Source organism: Equus quagga, chromosome 2 (assembly GCF_021613505.1).
Source record: "Equus quagga isolate Etosha38 chromosome 2, UCLA_HA_Equagga_1.0, whole genome shotgun sequence".
In the NCBI taxonomy this organism is placed as follows: Eukaryota; Metazoa; Chordata; class Mammalia; order Perissodactyla; family Equidae; genus Equus; species Equus quagga.
Genome location: NC_060268.1, coordinates 143,025,065 through 143,045,517, shown reverse-complemented (window position 1 = coordinate 143,045,517; position 20,453 = coordinate 143,025,065). Strand labels below are relative to the sequence as shown.

At 35.6% G+C, this 20,453-nt stretch overlaps 1 protein-coding gene across 2 annotated transcripts in view; it reads left to right on the top strand.

Moving 5' to 3' along the window:
• The window catches only part of PRKG1 (protein kinase cGMP-dependent 1), a 1,186,718-nt gene that overhangs the window by 420,719 nt on the left and 745,546 nt on the right, over positions 1-20,453 (top strand). For both annotated transcript variants that reach the window (XM_046653608.1, XM_046653607.1), the window contains exon 3: positions 1,745-1,858. In XM_046653608.1, coding sequence (XP_046509564.1) covers positions 1,745-1,858 — 114 coding nt within the window. The remainder of the gene's footprint in view (positions 1-1,744; positions 1,859-20,453) is intronic.

Here is a 20,453-nt window from a genome sequence, read left to right as displayed (position 1 = left end):
AAGAAACAGAGTCATAGAGAAACGAACAACTTGCCCAAAGTCACAAGGCTAGTAAGGAACAGATAAGAGAACCAGAACTCAACTCCTGGTCTGACTTCAAATGATGTATAAATTTCTTAATTATGTTGTAATCTGAACCTCTCTTTTAGTCTTGTGACAGAGGAAATTTCTAGGGGAATAGGCTTGCCATTGACAGAAATAGGGGAGAATTGCCGTGGGGAGGCATGTGAAGCTTATGAAAATATGAATTTTCTGAGCTGGTTTTGATAAACCTATCCCAAGAAAGAGTTTTCTTTCCTGAGTCAAGAAGTAAGACATGAAAAACCTAGACTTTGAGTGACCATACCTGCATCAGAAAGTATTTCCAAACCTTTCAAATTGGTGGATTTGTTCATTCCTGAGTAGCTTCTTTACACACAGAGGGGGTATACACACAATTTGAACAGTAAGTAGATTTTTGTTGGCTCTTAGTTTTATCCTAATTATATAGAATTCTCTCTCCATTGATACCATTTAGATGAAATGGTTTTTCATGGTAGAACAATATCCTCTGAAGGGTTGATCTTGCATCACTGGTACATGGATTAAACTGTTTAAAAAGGTTTTTTAATATTTAAGATTTTATCTCAATAGGTGTTTGAAGAAATTAATTAGCACATCAGCACTGTGATTTTACAAATATTATTGCTTAGGTAAAACTTGGTTGATTTTTAAAAGGGAGTGAATTTAAAGCCAAAACTCTACAAAGTTAAATACTCAGGAAGCACATAAATAAACAACTATGAAGTTGGTGCATGAATGCCTGAAGTTTGGCAAAGACTTGATAGCATTACATCCTTTCGGTGACTAGCTAATGCCAAGCCCTATTCTTCTGTAGATCGTGGATAAGTAACTTTTGGAGGAATAATAGAAGGGGAGGATTAAGTCTAGAATAGATTGTGTTTCCTTTTTATTTCTTACCCCCGCTGTGTCAGATGAAGGAATTTCTGGTGCACAGAGCTATGACTTTTTAAAATGTATCTTTTCATTTCCTTTATGAATAGCATTTTCCTTACTTGCAGCCAACGATGTATATTGAGTGTACAGTGTTTCCTTAGCTTTTTCCTTCTCTAGCATTTCATTTCCCAAGTCCTTTGTGGAACATAAACAGTTCTAGTCTCTTTTTTTTCCCCCTCAACCCTGGTGGTTTGTTTTTCCTTACGGTCAGTGTTGCAGCGCTGAGGCAGATAAAACGGTCTTGCAAAAGTCAGAGAAGATGTATAAAAATAAAAGATACCATAAGCTGCAATTAAGCAATGCCCAAGGGTCAAAGTAATTTCCCTTTCCATAATAACTGCCTTACTCAAATGAGAATTCCCAAATGTGAACTGTGCTGTAGAAAAGGTACTCACTCAAGTTTTCTTTAAGATTCAAAATAACATTAAAATTGGAATTACTATTGTTTTCTAATATGGCATCGGGAATAATTCCATGCGTTCATATTTTTTTATCTCCATCTTCTTCTGGTGCTTTCTTTCAGTCTCATCTCAGATCTTCTTAGCAGTGATTAATTTAAGAAAGGATGTGGATTTCTTACTTATTTTATTGCATTTCTTGTGTTGCATCTTCATAATGACTTTGTTTTACTCAGTAACTTCCTTGCATTTTTAAAAATGAGCCTATTACTGCTCATATTGAAACTGAAGCAAATGAGATGAAGCTTGAGAGAGAATTAAAACCATGTGTTTTCTCTTCTTCTTTTCAGATGGTAAGGTTGAAGTTACAAAAGAAGGTGTGAAGCTATGCACCATGGGTCCAGGAAAAGTTTTTGGGGAGCTGGCTATTCTTTACAACTGTACCCGGACAGCGACCGTGAAGAGTAAGACTGTTTCTTGTTTTTCAAATACTTTCAATGTCTTTTTTCCCTAGACCTGTGAGATATAAATTAACATGCTGCTCAATTTAATCTTTGTGATTTTATTAATATATAGTTTAATTTTTGCTTTGCAATACGGTTGATATGTTTGTTTTCCTACTAAAGGATGATTGTTGATCAATTCTGCATAACTTAAATTATGTTTCTGGCTTATGAAAAATATCTTTTTAACCTAGAAGTCTTACAAATTAGGGTTTACAAAATGATACCATTTCATAAGTTAGAATTAAACAGGAGCAAGATCTTTTCTTTTTCTGCCATTAAAGCCTCAGGATTGTATTTAAGAAATTTATATATCTCTCTATGTTGGGTTACATTCCCCCACATAAATTCCACTTATTCATTCAGTGGTTTAGAAAAAATAAGAGGAGAAATGTCTTTCATCTCATTCAAACGTTGAGTAAGATATATCCTGAATTCTAAAACTATGTCTGAGTATATTCTTGTCTTCAGCTGCTCATCAAGCTGTATATTATAGCATTTTTCTCTTCTACTGATTGAGCTTATTTTAAATCGGGGCAATAAAGGAGCTTGTTTCCCTAATTTTACATGTATGTGTATATATGATTTCTCTAGCAACTTTTATTGCTTGATGGAAGCAGCTGCAATAGTCAGAGGGGAAAAAAAAATTGTTTTAAATACTCCTCCTTCGTGACTGCAGGATGTAATGAGTGTATAACAAACAGAGCTGAGTGCAAAAGCCAACAATGGAAGGTCCATTGCATCTTTAGGCAGACGTATATTTCATGTTGGAAAAGTTCTTCTGACTCATCATCCTGTGAATGATTGCAACCACAAGTTACTTTGATTAAATCGTGTTGTAAAAAAATGCTATTGACAAAATGACACTTAGTTAATATCAATTAGTTTTATCTGGATGTCACTACTTTGTACCTTGGTTTTTCTTCTCTCAGAAGCGTGCCATATGACTGACAATATGACATTGAAACAGGTTCTAAAGAACTCAAGAATGCGTGGCCACCTAGAGTCCCAGAAACTCTCTTACATGTCTTATTAGTGAATCATCTTTTTATTCATTGGAATCACTGTAACATCAATTGCGCTCGTATAAGATGCATACTTCTTGGCATTTGATTCTTGGTCCGTGAAAGCACAGAACTCGTTTGATAGATAGGCACTGCCACGTTTTTATTTTATGTGATCATTTAATTACATGACTCAAAGAATAATGAAGCCCAATGAACCATAACAGACTCTGCCAGGACTTTAACTCACTTAAAACGTGTCTTAACCAGAAAAAAAGAGTAGTCATGATTCCATTAAGCAAAGAGGTTTTACTATCATGCTTCATTTTCATGAGAAATACATTCCTTTTAGTGCAAATAAAGGGCCAGAACATTTTGATCAAAACATGCTTTCTCAGAATTATGAATAGTAATTTTTTAAAAGTTTTTGAATACTTAAATTTTGAAGATATTTCAACCTTGTATACTCCTCATTTAATCTAATTGAAACTAAAAAATTTCCAAGGGTCAACAGTTGGTAATAACATGGTGCTTATTAATCTTTTGAAATAATGAATTCTTATTAAAGAAATATTTTAAATAAACTAGTGTATCTAAATGAATTTTACGGCAAAAGATTTTTTCATAAGATGATTGCTTTGCTTCATAAAAATCAATTTTAGGTTCCTATAACATGGAGTTAATCTGCACTAGCCTCTATTATACTCATGTTTGGTAAATTTAAATAGACACTGTGCATCTATCTGATTCAACAAGAAGGAACTGGATGCTGAATGCAAATTATAATCATAACTACTTTGGGGTCAGAACATCCATCATTAAAGGAAATGAGTAATAAAGCATCTTCTATAACAGACTCAGAGACATCTCACGTGTGAGTGTGTGTGTTTCTTCATCATGCCTACTTAAGATGTGGAGGTTGCATTGAGAAAAGCGCTTAGGGTTAATGGTGTGCAAATACATCTTTGCATTTATAGCACAGAGGTTTTGTGCATGAGTAAAGAATAATATCTATTAATATCTATTAAATGATATTATTAATATCATTCTGAATGTTTTGAAGGAACTGTAAAGTGTGAATGATTACTTGTTGTTCAGGAGCTTTTTGTCTTGTCTCTTATACTACCCCGGAAATTGTACTTATGACTGTTGGCCTTAAGTACTATTTTAAATTTATGTTTAAATTAAATTCTCAGACTGATCACTTTATAATTCTGATTAGATTCCATTGTGGATGTTACTTTTACCAAATGACTGCAGAATATAACCCCCAATTCTATCTTAGTCTTTAAATGTCATATTTTTAAATGTCCATATTTGGCTTTTTAGATCCAGGCATTTGTCAGGATTCAAGAATTCATCAATTCTTGTCCATTTCTTCTTAATTATCATTTGCCAGTGACCATTCAGGGTAACTTTCAAAATGGATTCATCCACTTGGGTGTAATAGTCTAAACTTAGGGAGATGGCCCTTCCTATACAGTAGCTAATCTGTCCAGGCCATTTTCCATCTTACTTACCTGGCTTTGTGACCCCATCTCCCCCAACATCACCCACTTTCTTACATGATTGAAAATGTTAATGATCCCTTTCTTTTTTATTTCTCCCTGCGTCAGCCTGAAAGCTGCCTAGCATTTTAATGCATTTTTAATCTCACAGTCATAAACAAAACCTGGGTGACATTCAACAGCTCTTCGATGTACATGAGTCGTTTCTTGTTCAAGAGAGCACTTTTTGAAATTGTATCAGGCCACAAATAAATAAATCCCAGTGATTTCCTCTGCTAACTAATGTGATCCTAACACCTGTGGGTTGTTATTTTTAAACTGAGGATATAAAAAAGTAGTTTTCTTATTTTTTTATTGAGGTATAATTGACATATGGCATTATATTAGTTTCAAGTGTACAACATAATTCAATATTGTATATATTGTGAAATGATCACAATAGTAAGTCTAGTTAACATCCATCACCATACATAGTTACCCAATTTTTTCTTCTTGCAATGAGAACATTTAAAATCTCCTTTCTTAGCAACTATCAAATATGCAATACGGTATTATCTATAGTCACTATGCTGTGCATTACATCCCCATGACTTATTTATTTTATAACTGGAAGTTTGTACCTTTTGACCCCCTTCACCCATTTCACCCCCACCCCCAACCTCTGGCAGCCACCAATATCTTCTCTGTATCTCTGAGCCCAGTGTTTTGTTTTTTTAAGATTCCACGTATAATTGAGATCATATAGTATTTGTCTTTCTCTGCCTGTCTTATTTCATTTAGCATAATGTCCTCAAGGTCCACCCATGTTGTAGCAAATAGCAAGATTTCCTTCTTTTTTATGGCTGAATAATATTCCATTGTGTGTGTGTGTGTGTACACATACACATGCATTCACACACATAGAAATGGTACTTGACTTACAATAGTTCGACTTAATGAGCTTTCAATTTTACGATGTCAAAATGCAATATGCATTCAGTAGAAACCATACTTCAAATTTTGAATTTTGATCTTTTCCCAGGCTAGTGATATGCAGTCTGATGCTCTTTCATGATGTGCTGCCACAGCTCCCAGTCAGCTATGCTGTCAGGAGGGTACACAACCGACACACTTACAACCATTCTGTACCCATACAACCATTCTGTTTTTCATTTTCAGCAGTGTTAAATAAATTCCATGGGATATTCAACACTTTATTATAAAATAGGCTTTGTGTTAGATGATTTTGCCCAACTGTAAGCTAATGTAAGTGTTCTGAGAGTGTTTAAGGTAGGCTAGGTTAAGCTATGATATTCAGTAGGTTAGGAGTTTTAAATGCGTTTTCGACTTGATATTTTCAACCTATGATAGGTGTATGGGGACATATTCTCTTATGTTCTGGAAGATCTGTACCACATTTTCTTTATTCATTCATCCATCAATGGACACTTAGGTTGTTTCCATATCTTGGCTATTGTAAATAATGCTGCAATGAACATGGGCATGCATATATCTTTTCAAGTTAGTGTTTTCATTTTATTTGGATAAATACCCAGAAGTGGGATTGCTGGATCATATGGTAGTTGTATTTGTAATGTTTTGAGAAATCTCCATACTTTCTTCCATAATGGCTGCACTACATTACATTCCTACTAACGGTGTTCAAGGGTTCCCTTTTCTCTATGTCCTCACCAACACTTGTTATTTCTTGTGTCTTTGGTAATAGCCATTCTAACAGCTGTTAGGTCCTATCTTATTGTGGTTTTGATTTGCGTTTCTCTGGTTAGTGATATTGAGCATCTTTTCATATACCTGTTGGCCATCTGTACATCTTCCTTAGAAAAATATCTATTCAGATCCTCTGTCCATTTTTAAATCAGATTGTTTGTTTTTTCTATTGAGTTACATGCATTCTTTATATATTTTGGGTATTAACACCTTATCAGATATATGATTTGCAAATATTTTCTCTCATTTATTAGCTTCCCTTCCCATTTTGTTGATGGTTTCCTTTCCTGTGCAGATACTTTTTAGTCTGATGTAGTCCCACTTTTTTATTTTTGCTTTTATTGCCTTTGCTTTTGGTGTCAAATCCAAAAAAATCATCACCAAGACCAATATCAAGGCACTTACCACCTATGTTTTTTTCTAGGAGTTTTATGGTTTTAGATCCTACGTTCAAGCCTTTAATCCAAAAAGAAAAAATACTTTTCTTACTAATGCTATAGATTGACATATGCCATAAATTATTTTTATGAGCTTGTTCATAGTGACCCAACTGAAGGAAGTACCATGGAGTTTGAAGAAAGCTCTTTGTTTTTATCTGGGAAAAATCAATTGGCGTTCTTCTGAAAATAAATGTGTGCCACTGGCTATTATGTTAGCACCAGGAGGAAGATCTGATAGCAGCAAGAATAATAACTTTTTAAAAATCGAAACCATAGTGATATGGAAAGAAAACATCATGGTGTGATGCAAAAGAGCCATATTCGTGGTCACTCTTGCCGTATAAAACAACACCATTGATTTTCCCCTGAGGAATAGGATATAAAAATATATAAAATTAATATTATATTGGAAACAAAAATCTAACAAATATCTTGAGGTTATTAATGGGCTTAAATGGGCTCAAGTTTCTTTATTAACTTTGATGGGAAAATGGCCACGTTGTGTCTTTCCAGTCACAAACCCTCCAGCTGCCAGAGAGAGGGAAAAATCGTTGTTATATTTGATTTCCACAACACCAAACAATTAATGTCTCCAATGTGGTTTGAATTTCACCTTTTAAGTAAATATTTTGGGATTGTATAGACAAAGAGTGTGTACCATCCATTTTCAAACCCTACAAGGGGTAGGAATTTCTAATATGTCCATTGAACACCACTTCCTTACTCAATGCTCATACCTGTAAGCATATCATTATCGTATTTGCCTAAAATATCCCTCCAGGTTGTGATTTCCCTTTTGCTGTCCTAACAGCTAAAGCAATATTAACTTTCGCTCACCCTCACACCTTGCTTCTAGGCCCAAGGTTCTTTAAACTCACAAAAATGGAAAACGTGAAGTTACTGGATACCTGAAAATAGGATGGAAAAGGCATTTAGTTTGCAAGGAGAGAAGGATTCAGTGACATATCCTATGTGTGGATTGCAAGGACATTTATGCTATTGTCGTCTGTTACCTGGATTTCCCACAATTAGTTCTTACATCTATACAGGGATATTTTTTGAAGTTGGAATCCTATGGCTCTTTGCTCCAACTTTAGTTGTAGGTGAATTAGGGTATTAATTCACTAATTCACTGAAGATGCTAAATTGAAGCCTGTTCCTCTCACTTCAAGTTTCCAGCCCACAATACCCCAAACCTTAGACGGTGTATTTTCCAAACGGTCTCATTCAAATGGACTCAAATAAAAACTCAAGAAGAAAAGGTCCCTCGCTTTGTAGGAAAATATCTCAATACCAGGTTAAGATAATCACCATAGAAAGTTATCTGCAAAGTATGTCTACAGCGAGTGTTTGAGGCTCTTTTATGAATTTATTTGAGAAAAATATCAGTAATTACTTCTCCTTAAATTATTTATAGCAAGTATTTAAAAGTTCCTCAGTACTAAAATACTTCAGTACTAACACACACAAGCCTAAACATCCTACAAATATGACAAATTGCTGACTTTCATAACATCTGGTAAAAATATTTTTCTGCTCTAGTTTGAATACTTCAAGTTTCCATAGTTAAACTTTTCTAGGATATTTGCAAAGGGGGAAGTTGACTAATTAAGATATTTCATTGAGCTACAGACATTTTAAGAAGAAAGTTAAGAGAATTTGGATTTTTCTGTTTACTTTTGTTTTTAAAATCAATTTGAGTCTATACAGAGAGACGGTTTGTACATTCCCTTGAAGCTCTGTTTCAAACATTACATTATTCGACCTAACTCAGAAACATCTGCCGACTGTCAAAAACCTAAAAAGATCTATGAGGACAAAATAAAAGGAAATATGACTAAAATTTCTGGCTCAAATTCCTCTATGTGCTATAAATGTAATACCTAGGAGCTGGCTCAGTGGCACAGCGGTTAAGTGCGCACGTTCCACTTTGGCGGCCCAGGATTCACCGGTTCACATCCCCGGTGCAGACATGGCACTGCTTGGCAAGCCATGCTGTGGTAGGCGTCCCACATATAAAGTAGAGGAAGATGGGCATGGATGTTAGCTCAGGGCCAGTCTTCCTCAGAAAGAAGAGGAGGATTGGCAGAAGTTAGCTCAGGGCTAATCTTCCTGAAAAAAAATGTAATACCTATACCTCTAAGGTCAACACAGAGTAATCTCACCTTATGTGCAGTTTTGCTTTCCATGGTTTCAGCTATCCACAGTCAACCTCTATCTAAAAATATTAAATGGAAAATTCCAGAAATAATGTTTTAAATTGCACTGTTCTGAGTAGCCATCCTACTCCATCTACCCAGGAAGTGAATCATCCCTTTGTCCAGCGTATCCACACTGTATATGCTACCTGCCCATTAGTCACTTAGTCGTCATCTAAGTTATCAGATGACTGTCACGTTATCATAATGCTTCCATTTAAGTAACTCTTCTTTTACTTAATAGTGGCCCCAAAGTGTAAGAGTGGTGATGCTGGCAATTCGGATATGCCAAAGAGAAGCTGTAAAGTGCTTCCTTTAAGTGAAGAGGTTGAAGTCCTCAACTTAATAATGAAAGAAAAAAATCGTGTGCTGAGGTTGCTAAGATCTACAGTAACTTTTATTACAGTATATTGTTGATTGTTCTATTTTATTATTAGTTATTGTTGTTAATCTCTTACCATGCCTAATTTATAAGCTAAACTTTATCACAGGTATGTTTGATAGAAACAGAACATAGTATATATAGGGTTTAGGACTATCCATAGTTTCAGGCATCCACTGGGGGTCTTGGGACGTAACCCCCACAGATAGGGGGAGACTGCTGTACAGTGCTTTTTATTGTTAAAGGAACAAAAGAAATGAATGCCAATTTTATTGTTAATGAAAAGACAACATAGGTGAAGCTCTTATAGTGGCTGTAAACCTTGGAAATTTCTTAAGATGACTGAATCAAGAAGTAAGCAATTAGATACTTTTCAGAAAATAATATTATAGAGTTCCATAAAAGCATCATATTTATGATAAAGGTACACTCAGATGTGCCTTTGAGAGACAAATTAAAAAGAAGCATGTTTTGCTTTCTCCCAGTCTAATGTGTGCTTTCTAGCAAGAATCCTGAAAGAAAAGAGAGAAGACATAGAATTTACTCTGGTGGTGATTAGAAACATGGCCCTGATTACAGAAGGAATAGTCCACTAACTTCCCAGGGATTGTCATCATCCTGGACAATGATGCAAACAGTGTATAACGGCAGCATCTCGGGGAAAGAGGTACAATTGTTTAGCAAGTTAATTAAACAATATTCTTCTTAGTAAAAATTTTTATCACATTTGTGTATTAAAGAAGACTGTGAAATTAGTAACATAAATCCAATTATGTAATGCCTGAGAAATAAATTTCTTTAATAAAGGAATCAATTCGCTAGGTACCAATGATGCCACACAACAGACTAACATGAGCAAAGGGAGATATAGAAGCTATGCTTTAATCTCTTTCTTTTATTGTTTAAGTGGATTAAAAGTGAATTTGAGAGAAGAGAAAAACAGTTATTAAACTACAGTTTTCTTTTACAGATTGAGAATTTTTTTCTGGTCTTGATGGGAACTGTGACAGAATTTATCTATGATTTATATTTAACTACTTCCCAGAAAGATTTGAGTCGAATATTGACTAGGTCTGGTAGACAGGCATATATTAGCAGTGCTTCTTTGGCAAAAAACAAACAAACAAAAACTCCTCACAGTCAAAGGAAGGCCTTAGTAATTAATTCCTTCTTTAGGTTAGATCAATTACTGTCTCCCTCCCTCCTTTAATTAATCATGAGTACCTTGAGTGTTCGCTGTATCTAGAGAATAGTCAGGTTTAAACTGATGGGGTATTATTATTTTTCTAAGGATCACAGATAACTTACTATTAAATCTAAATAATGGGCAAGGAGGGCTGTTTTAGGGTTTTTTTAGCAGTTTATTTAATCCTGCAGAATCACTAATTTTCCTACAACGATCTGCATCATAAAAAGTTCCCAGACAATGTAAAGCTTGTGTCATTTTTTGGAATACTGAATCATCATTTATTCATTCAATAATTTCCTAAGAGGTAATTTTAGTACTTAGCTGATTAAAAGAATAAAAAACAAAGTAGCAACACAGGTCAATACTGTATATTCTGTAGCTATTTTTTTTAAAAAGGAAACTTTCTTTTCCATGGATTGTGGTTGGATTCCTAATGAATGCTCAACAGTAACAACAAATAATAAGAGCAGATAACATTTGAAGGCTGTGAGTGATGCACTAGGCTCAGAGCTTTTGGCATAAGCGGTGGTGTTTTATTTTATTGCTGATGTATCTGAGACCTGGAGCAGTTAAGTGACTGGTTCCATATCACATAGCTAGTTATAGGAACGGCCTTGAGTTTGACGCTACTTGACTATGCTGCTTTGATAAGCTTTTAAAATCTGTCTGCAGTGGTTCATTTTGCTTTTAAGTACAAGTGCATCTATAGGACTACTTCTGTTGGCCTAAAAACTTCATTTTCACAAAAAGTTACACAGCATGCTACAATTGCTTTTTTTTTTTTAGTTGAAACACATGGTCCTACATTAAGTACATCTGTTACAAAAGGATGCCTCCTGTAACATAATGACTGTAACATAATGACGAGAGGGTCATAAGCTTAATGCCTTAGAGGCGCATAACAAGCAGTCAGAAACAATTGCAGGATCTAGTTTTTGCAATGCATTGAAACACTCATGTTTCATGCAATGAAACTTTATGGTTCAACATTTAAGACAATGACAAATAGCTACAAACTTGATAAAATCTACTTGTGGATGAGTTTCTTTAAAGTAGGAATTATAAAAATCTAAACAGCATTACAAAAACGTTGACTGAAGAATAAGGAAGTAATTTTTTTGTTGTTACATAACAAATATATTAAAGCAAAAGAAAAACTTGAATCATGACAAGTGTGTTTGCCTTTGTTTTCTCCTTGAATTTCCTTTACCTACCGAGGAGCTGTGATTTTGGCAATTCATTTGTGCATCTGAGAAGCCTACTCTTCTTACGAGATGTCCTTTGTTGACTGGATAAGTTTCTAAGTAATCAGGATAACAATGCTTTATAACTTGCAACCTGTCATCCACGCATTATTTAAAGTGATCCTTAAAATATTACAGTGTAGTAGGGAAGAGAGGTTGTCCCTGATTTTCCCGATGAGAAAGTGGAGGCCACGATCATAGAGTCCGCTAATGCTAGTTCATTCACAAACCCTCTGATGCACATTTAGGAAGCAGTATTTGAAGCACTCGGTATAGGCATTCCTCCTGTCCTCTGCGAGGTGTGCAGACTCCTCAAAAAGTTCTGTATTATGCCTACTACCGACACCTAAAGTGTGGACTGTTGATTGGGGAACTTCAAATGGTTCTCAAAGAGTGGTCCTGGGAAGAGCAGCATCACCATCATCCAGGCACTTGTTTGAGGATGCCAGAGATTTTGCATTTCTATTTATTGAATCAGAAATTTTGGGGGGTGGATCACAGCAACCCGTGTAAAGCAAGCCTTCCAGATGATTCTGATGCATCTAAAGTTTGAAGACCACTTGTCTACATTCTATGGTGCTTAATTTGTATTCGTCTATACTTACACACACTCTCCCATGAACTGTCTATTTAAAAGAAAATTGCAGACACTATAATAAGCAGTCAGTATTATTCTTAGCATCATTGTAGTCTTTTCTTATTGTTTTGTTGCTGTTGAGCAGAGTTATTTAAGAAAAGTTGCACTTTTCTTTTACAGGGTGAAAGAGCATTAGTGGAAGAGTATTAACATTGTGCAGATTATTAACATATTCTTTTGAAGGAGAGTGAGAAGTAAAATTAAAGGAGGAACAGGTTGAGAGGGAAGGAAAAAATTTAAAAATAATGGGTTGCTGGGCCATCTTGTTAACAAAAATAACTTTTAGATTTATTGAATTTGATGGCTAAGATGTTGGTAGGAAAACAACAAAGAAAAAGCTTCATTTGATCTTCACTGTTGTTCTTTTTCATAGACATAAGAGTATTTGGGTTAGGTAAAAACAAATGTAGATGGATATTTTTAAGAGAAAACTGAGTTGGTGATGTCTGAATAATTGGAGTGCTTTTTACTGATAGGTTAAATCCAATCCATTGGACCAATAGTGGGAAAGGTCCTTTATGGTCAGTGTGGGTGCCCATTGATTTGATTCATAGTGAGGGGCCAGGCGATCCTGGATGGACTGCATATCTCTTAGCATCTAATGATTAGGAGATAAAAAGCCTTTCATGTGTCACAGTCAGCAAGAAGGAAACAGGGAGTTCCCTTGGAATTGAGACATGTAGAGAGCTGAGGCCTGTAGGGTTGAAGGATAGGTGAAAAATTAAGCCAGCTAATTTCCACAGGGGTCTTTTTTGTTGTTGTTGTTGTTCTAATTTATATTTATTTTATTTATTTATTCTTAATTAACATAAAATATTCTGTTTGGATGTACATCATAATATATTTCCAATTCTGTGTAGATTACATCATGTTCACCACGCAAAAAGTCCATGCCTCAACTTGTGAGCCTGATCACCCCTTTTGCCCTCCCTCCACTTCCCCCATGGTAACCACCAATGCATTCTCCGTTGCTATGTGTTTGCTTGTCGTTGTTTTTATCTTCTACTTATGAGTGAGATCATATGGTATTTGACTTTCTCCCTCTGACTTATTTCACTCAGCATAATACTCTGAAGGTCCATCCATATTGTCACAAGTGGCCGGATTTCATCATTTCTTATGGCTGAATAGTATTCCATTGTGTATAAATACCACATCTTCTTTATCCATTCGTCCCTTGATGGGCACCTAGGTTGCTTCCAAGTCTTGGCTATTGTGTATAATGCCGCAATGAACATAGGGGTGCAGGTATCTTTATGCCTTTGTGTTTTCAAGTTCTTTGGATAAATACCCAGCAGTGGAATAGCTGGATCATATGGTAGATCCATTCTTAATCTTCTGAGGATACTCCATACTGCTTTCCATAGTGACTGCACCAGTTTGCACTCCTACCATCAGTTTACAAAGGTTCCCATCTCTCCACATCCTCTCCAACATTTGTTGTTTCCTCTCTTGTTAATTATAGCCATTCTGACCAGAATGAGATGATACCTCATTGTAGTTTTGATTTGCATTTCCCTGCTAGCTAATGATGTTGAGCACCTTTTCATATGCCTGTTGGCCATCCATATGTCTTCTTTGGAGAAATCTCTATTCAGATCTTTTGCCCATTTTTTAATTGGGTTGTTGGTTTTTTTGTTGTTGAGATGTATGAGTTCTTTGTATATTTTGAATATTAACCCCTTATCTGATATATGGTTTGCAAATATCTTCTCCCAATTGTTAGGTTGTCTTTTTGTTTTGTTGATGGTTTCCTTTGCTGTGCAGAAACTTTTTAGTTTGATGTAGTCCGATTTCTTCATTTTTTCTTTTGTTTCCCTTGCCAGGTCAGACATGGTACTTGAAAATATTCTGCTAAGACCAATGTCGAAGAGCGTACTGCATATGCTTTCTTTTAGAACTTTCATGGTTTCAGGTCTTACATTCAAGTCTTCAATCCATTTTGAGTTGATTTTTGTGCATGGTGTAAGGGAATTGTCTACTTTCATTCTTTTGCATGTGACTGTCCAGTTTTTCCAACACCATTTGTTGAAGAGACTCTCCTTTCTCCATCGTATGCTCTTGGCTCCCTTCTGCGGGGGTCTTGAACTGAGTTTTCACTTTGTGGCAGTAGGTCCTAGAAAATCAGTATCAACTTCTCAGAAGGGCTGGGAGGAAAGGGTCAAGAAGTGATGTGGGCTTGGGAAGCTGAACAGTGTCTTCTACAGTAAATGTTCTGTATGACTTGTTTTCTCTGAAGGACAGTCTGCCTTGATAACAACACATACTTTATACCCTCATAATTCCTCCCACTCTAATAGAGCAGCTTTTTGTTGACTTGAAAGCCTTGTTGTCTTTAGCTTTCTGAGTGGGATTAAGAAGGATTATTCAAACTATGTTTATAACTGTAATTTTTTTTTAATTTTATTTCCAAAGCAAAATCTCATAGATTGCTTTTGTGGATGAAGTTAGTAAGAACAAAGTTTTCTGGTGACAAAGTGGGGGATCAGCCTCCAGGAGCCCCATCCAGTGGCTCTGCATCCCCTTACTCATCATTCCATCTCACTCTTCACCCTGGATTAAGTACTTCTACGGCATTTGTTAGTTCACCTCAGGTAACACAGATTGAAAACCACTGCTCTAGTGGAAGCCAAGCTTACGTTGAGAATCTAAGTAGTGGACTATCTTTATATACTTCCACTTGGCTATGTGTGGTATCTCTGACCTTCACAGTGGCCCTGCTCCCTGGGGATCAATAATGCCACTACGCAGGTGAGGCAACTGAGCTTTCCAGGGTTTTAGAAACTTCCTTAAGGTTACACATCTGGATTGCTGAGCTATCTCTCTCTCCTTGACAGTTCTCAGTAAGACATTGAACTGTATCATCTCAAACTTTGTTTCTGGCAGTTGACAGATGAAGATCCAATTTCAGATCTGTACTGTCATTCATCAAGAATTTCTTAGACTTATACCAAATTCTTGTGAGGCACTGCTAAACACCTTGGAGAGCACCACTGAGAGAGAGGGCATATTCCTACAAATAAGATATTTATAATCTAGTTCGAGAGACAGGGTAAGGATAGATTATAAGGAATTGGCAAACAAGAGACTTAGAGAAATCACTCTTTGCTGGCATGGGCAGGCTTTGTAGAGAGGACAGAAATTGATGTGTGCCAAAATTAAAGAGTAGAATAGTTTAGAGTATAGGATCTGGAATCCTATTGCCTGGTGCAGATTCTCTTCCACTTACTAGTAGTGTGCCCTTCAGTAAATAAATTAACGTTCCTGGGCCTCAGTTCTTTTACTTTGCAAAGGTAAGGACATGCCTTATCACAGTGGCAATGATTAAATAAGGGAATGTCTGTGAAAGGCTTCGTGCAGAAACTGGCATATAATGCATTCAATAAACACTTCTGTTACAGTTGTTGTTATCATCACAACTAAAACTATAAAGTATGAAAGGACTCTGTAGGTGGGTGGGACGTTATTTTTTGCAGAACCTGAGAAGTACCGTTGAGGAACCCAGAGCACAGTTTGAAACCATAGGTAGAGAAGTGTAGGAAAGGGAACGGGCCGTGTTCCAGAGGCTGAGGTTCCTGGAAGGATCCCCGATCCTGAGATACTTCTCCTTTCACCACAACCATTACCTAGCAAAGTTGGTTCAGATGTGTACTTTGAATGAACTGGTACAAGAAACATATCAAAATCAAACTACAGGTGAAGATACAGGGACAGTGTTTACATTACATGGGCTAGGCATTCTAATGCAACACTTCTGCTTGGAGGCAGGACTTTGGACTATAAGTAAAGAGTATTTATCTGTGTTGTCTGAAATCCTGTTGTCATAGTTTCCCTCCTGAGCAGAATTCTCAGGACTTCCATGGGAAATGTTTGTGGGGTATATACACAGTCCTGAGTAGGTACCTAGTGCCTCAAAGCCTTGGACAAATTAAGAATAGATGGCTATTGGGCATGCCTTTAAAATGTCAATTATTGTCAAAAGTAATATTTCAGACAAGTGACACCTATAATTTTTATCTTAAGGTGAATCTTAGAAATTCAAGAATTCTGATGTCCAATTTGTGTGTCTCTTATGATTGCCTTAGGAAAGAACATTAATCTCTTCTGTATTTACCACATTCTTTCTGGATAAAGGTGCTGGTGATGGCCACAGTTCTCAAAAGAATGATCAAAATCCTGGCCCTGCCAAGGATGCAAACTTCTTATCCTCTGGCCAAAGCTTTGGCCTTTCATCTATAGTTTGAATTTAGCAATTCCTGGTTTCCCTAAAATTACCATTACCCCAAGTTGTGGAAATTGTTCATATTCATTGCCTTTCATTGTCATTTAATACTCAAGGCAGAAATAGAGCAATTTAAATGGAACTTGCCACTGACGTATAGGCAATAACAGTTATCCATGAAGCTTGAGCTTGAGTAATATGAAGCAGAGTGAACTGTTGAAAAAAATTAGGAAATGGGACTCTCATCAATATGAAATTGTTCAAACTCTGTGCAGCACAACATGTAGTACATGAACTTTTAAGACTTTCAAGATATTCAAAATAGAGACTCTGAAATGGTAAACATCTTCTGAAACTCAAATTTGAGTTGAAAGAGACCTTAGATACCAAGAATTAACTCTGTTTGTCCATAATTAGTTTTAGGACTAATAAACGTGGGAATAAGCTCTAGATATTTGGGGGGTTTTAAAAAATAGGTCAAGACACTTTAAGAGTCTTAGATTTAAGAAAAGAGACAGAAAGAAAATACTAAATGAAAGATGTAATCTTTTATTTACTCATTCTCTGAATCTCTTACTTGTGGTTCATGTTTTTCAATCAGAATGCTTTAGGCTATGAGCAATAGTAAATAGTTATAAAAGTGGAAAGAATATTTTTCTGTTGACTTTTTTCCTAATACTTATTTGAATTAATTTAACGTGCTTTTTAAAATTTTTTCTCATTTTTCTGATCAGGAGAATAATATATTTAGAAGATAGATACATGTAAAGATTTTTAAAAAGTTATTTATAATCCCACTACCCAGAAACATTTTGCACTTTCTTCTTTCTCTCCCTGAATGTTTTAAAATATAAGATCAGACTGCTCTGCTTTTTAATGCTCATGCTGAATTCTGAACGTTAATCATTTGTTCATAGTTGATATGTGCTTCTGTTGCTATTAAGGTTTTATTTTGGGTTGAGGTGGCTGGATTTTTTTTTCATTTGCTCTTTGAGTTTTTCACTTGTATGGTAACGTTATTGTGCCTTTTCTTCCATTTCTTGTCTTCCAATTTTTTTCTTTTCAGTTTTTGCTACTAAAAAATGGTTTCTTTTCTGCTCTTGATGAGCATATTCTTCTTGGTCCATGCAATTTGATGACTTGAACTAGAATATTAATACTTCGTATTCATGTTTCATGAATTCTTTGAATTAGAAGCCGTTATGCATGCCCTTTGTTAACAGGGCTGATTAAATTGGAACAGCAAGTAGTGACGAGAGAATTGGTGTCCTTTTACAGATATGTTCAACAGCAATGCTTATCTATTGGTTGACTGGGCACAGCTTCAGAGCATTTGAATCTTAGGTTTTCTCAATTTTTGCAATGACATTCTGGCATTCTGATTTGGAATTAGAAGTTTTACTTAGTTGAGTTACTGTACCTTAAAATTCATGGGATAATTATGTTTATTTATTCTAACTGCTCTGCAGAACTATTTCAAAAAAAATTAAATGTTGGCAAGCTTGATTTATCTACAAGCATGGCATCATCATCTCAGAGCATTGGATAAGTAGATACAAGACTTCCCCTCCAGATGAGCTATTAAGGCATATAAATTGATGGCATTTGGGCAAGCAAAATTGCACTGCTTCTCCAATAAACTGGTTCACAGTTGTTATTAATTTGGGGGAAAATGCGTTAGTCCATGTGGTAAACTACCCAAGACTGTTTTCACATTTTAAGATGATCTTCATACATCCCTACAGTACAGATAAGCTGCCTTCTGATATAATCTTTCTTTTCAAAAGGTGGTGTTCTTCTTGAATAAGTCATTCCATAACCTTTTAGAGTGCTCCTATGCCTTCTTTTACCAACAAGAAATGTCCATACACTTAAGCCCTTCAAAAATATGACTTATTCATACTGGGCTTATAATTTGGGATTGTAATTAAAAATTCATCCTTAGTGTGTTCTCCATAACACTTTCACAATTCTTCAAACTTCATCTTTTGAAGTAGAATGATGGTATTACAGCTCAGGTCACTTCCCTGGGACCTAAAAGAAAAGCTGAAAATGTTGATGAGAAGGCCAGTGGCTAAGAGTCTTTTGGATTTGACCATGATGGAGTAGCTGTGAACTTTGACTTTGGTTCTATGGTGTTTAGGAACCCACAAAATACATTTTAATTTTCACAACAGAACATTTAAAGCATAGAGAATATTGACAGGAAGGTATTGATAGGGGTTATCTATAATATGAGAAGATTTGTAAATAGTGTTTGGGGCCTTAAAATTTTATAATGAAATGGTTACTATGGCCATGGTTTTTTAGGTCTAGTGAACAGCCAAAAGGATAAAGAAAAGACAGACTTCAGAAGACTTATTAAGAAATATAAATATAAAAGCAAATTTTTATTAAGAAAGAACATATTTTTTTTTTAAATTTGATTTGGTTATTTCTCATGGAGGCCAAAACCTGGGTGTATTTAAATGTGGAGAAGTCATCTAAATGAGGAAAATATTCCAAACATCTCTTTCCAGTGCATGGCTAAGTACATGAGGGACTGGAGAAAAGAAGGGAAGGCCCACCTAGGGTCAAAGCATGTGAACACACTTAGAAATAAAGAAAAACAGTCAAGACAAGAAAGATACATATAATGACTAATGTAGATGGCATTTAATAAAACTTATACAGAGTAGAATTTTTGAAATTCTTTTTGAAAAAATTAGTTTGAATAAAGAGATGGTGTAGAGAAAAAGAAAAATGGAACAACCTTGGATATTTTTACAGCATAAGGCTGTTTTACTATTCAGACTTTCTGGTACCGTATAATACATTATTTTAAAGGTACATTGATTAGAAAATTCCTTATTAATTATTGGTTTACTTGAAATTTTAAATCCCAAGTAACTCATTATTGGCATAATTCCATCAGCACCTATTTTTTCCTCTTAAGAGAAATCATACTAACTTTGAAACTCACTAATAATTAAAGAAAGGGTCATTTTTTTTCCTGTTAGTGCTAATATTTTCTGCTTAGTATTTTAAAGGAAGCCTTGAAATAATTTTCAAGTATCTTAGCAAGTTGTGAATATACCATCCTGCTCATTTTAATCACAAAAGCTTGCCAGCATTTAAGGACATTTTTTAAAGAAAAAAAGGTTATATATCTTGGGGAAGAAACATTTTGAGTTCATCTGCAATAATCCTGTTGCATAACTTTGAGGAGAAATTAGCTTTTTCTATCATGTCTGTACTTCAAAAGTGCTGTTAAAGAATTCTTGAAAATATCTTGAAAAACTTAAGAGGCAGGCATGATATATAAACTGACATAGGAATTGGAATGATTTTCTACCTTCCCTTTCAACCTCCACTTACCGTCCGTTTCTTCGATACAAACTCCATTCACCCCAAGAGACTGTGGCATAGTGGCAAGAGGCATGGACTTTAGACCCAAGGTTAAATGACAGCTCTGTTGCTTGGGTATTTACCCTAAGCAAGTTATTTAACTCCTGTGAATCTAAATTTCTAAAATGAAACAATATAGAATTAAATAAACAATATGAGTATTGAATAGATAAATATTTGCACTTTGCCTTTTTTAGAGAGCGCAAGGTAGATAAAAGGGGTAGAACAGAAGAACACCCACTATGTAGGGGGAGAATCAAAAGCGTCTAAATGAATAGTGGAGTTTTGTGTCCATTGGCTCCATCACTCCCTCCTTATCCAGGCTGCCACTGGCCTGGCTCATCTTCATTAGGACTTTCCTTCTCCCTTATGCAATAACGGTGACCTCTGATCTCTTTCCCTTACACCTACCCTAGATATGGATACCAAGTTAATTTGGTTCCTTTCTAACCTTTGTAAAAGAGGCATTTTGTTATATCGATCACTTTGACTCTCCAGGATAACCTACAGAGCTCCCAAGCTGTGGCTTCATCTTCCCGTATCTCCCCTTGGCAAGGTGGGATGGTGGTGGGAGTATGGACTTTGAGCCAGCACAAGTGGGTTGAATGCTGACTTTACTTTGGGCCTTAGCAAGTTAC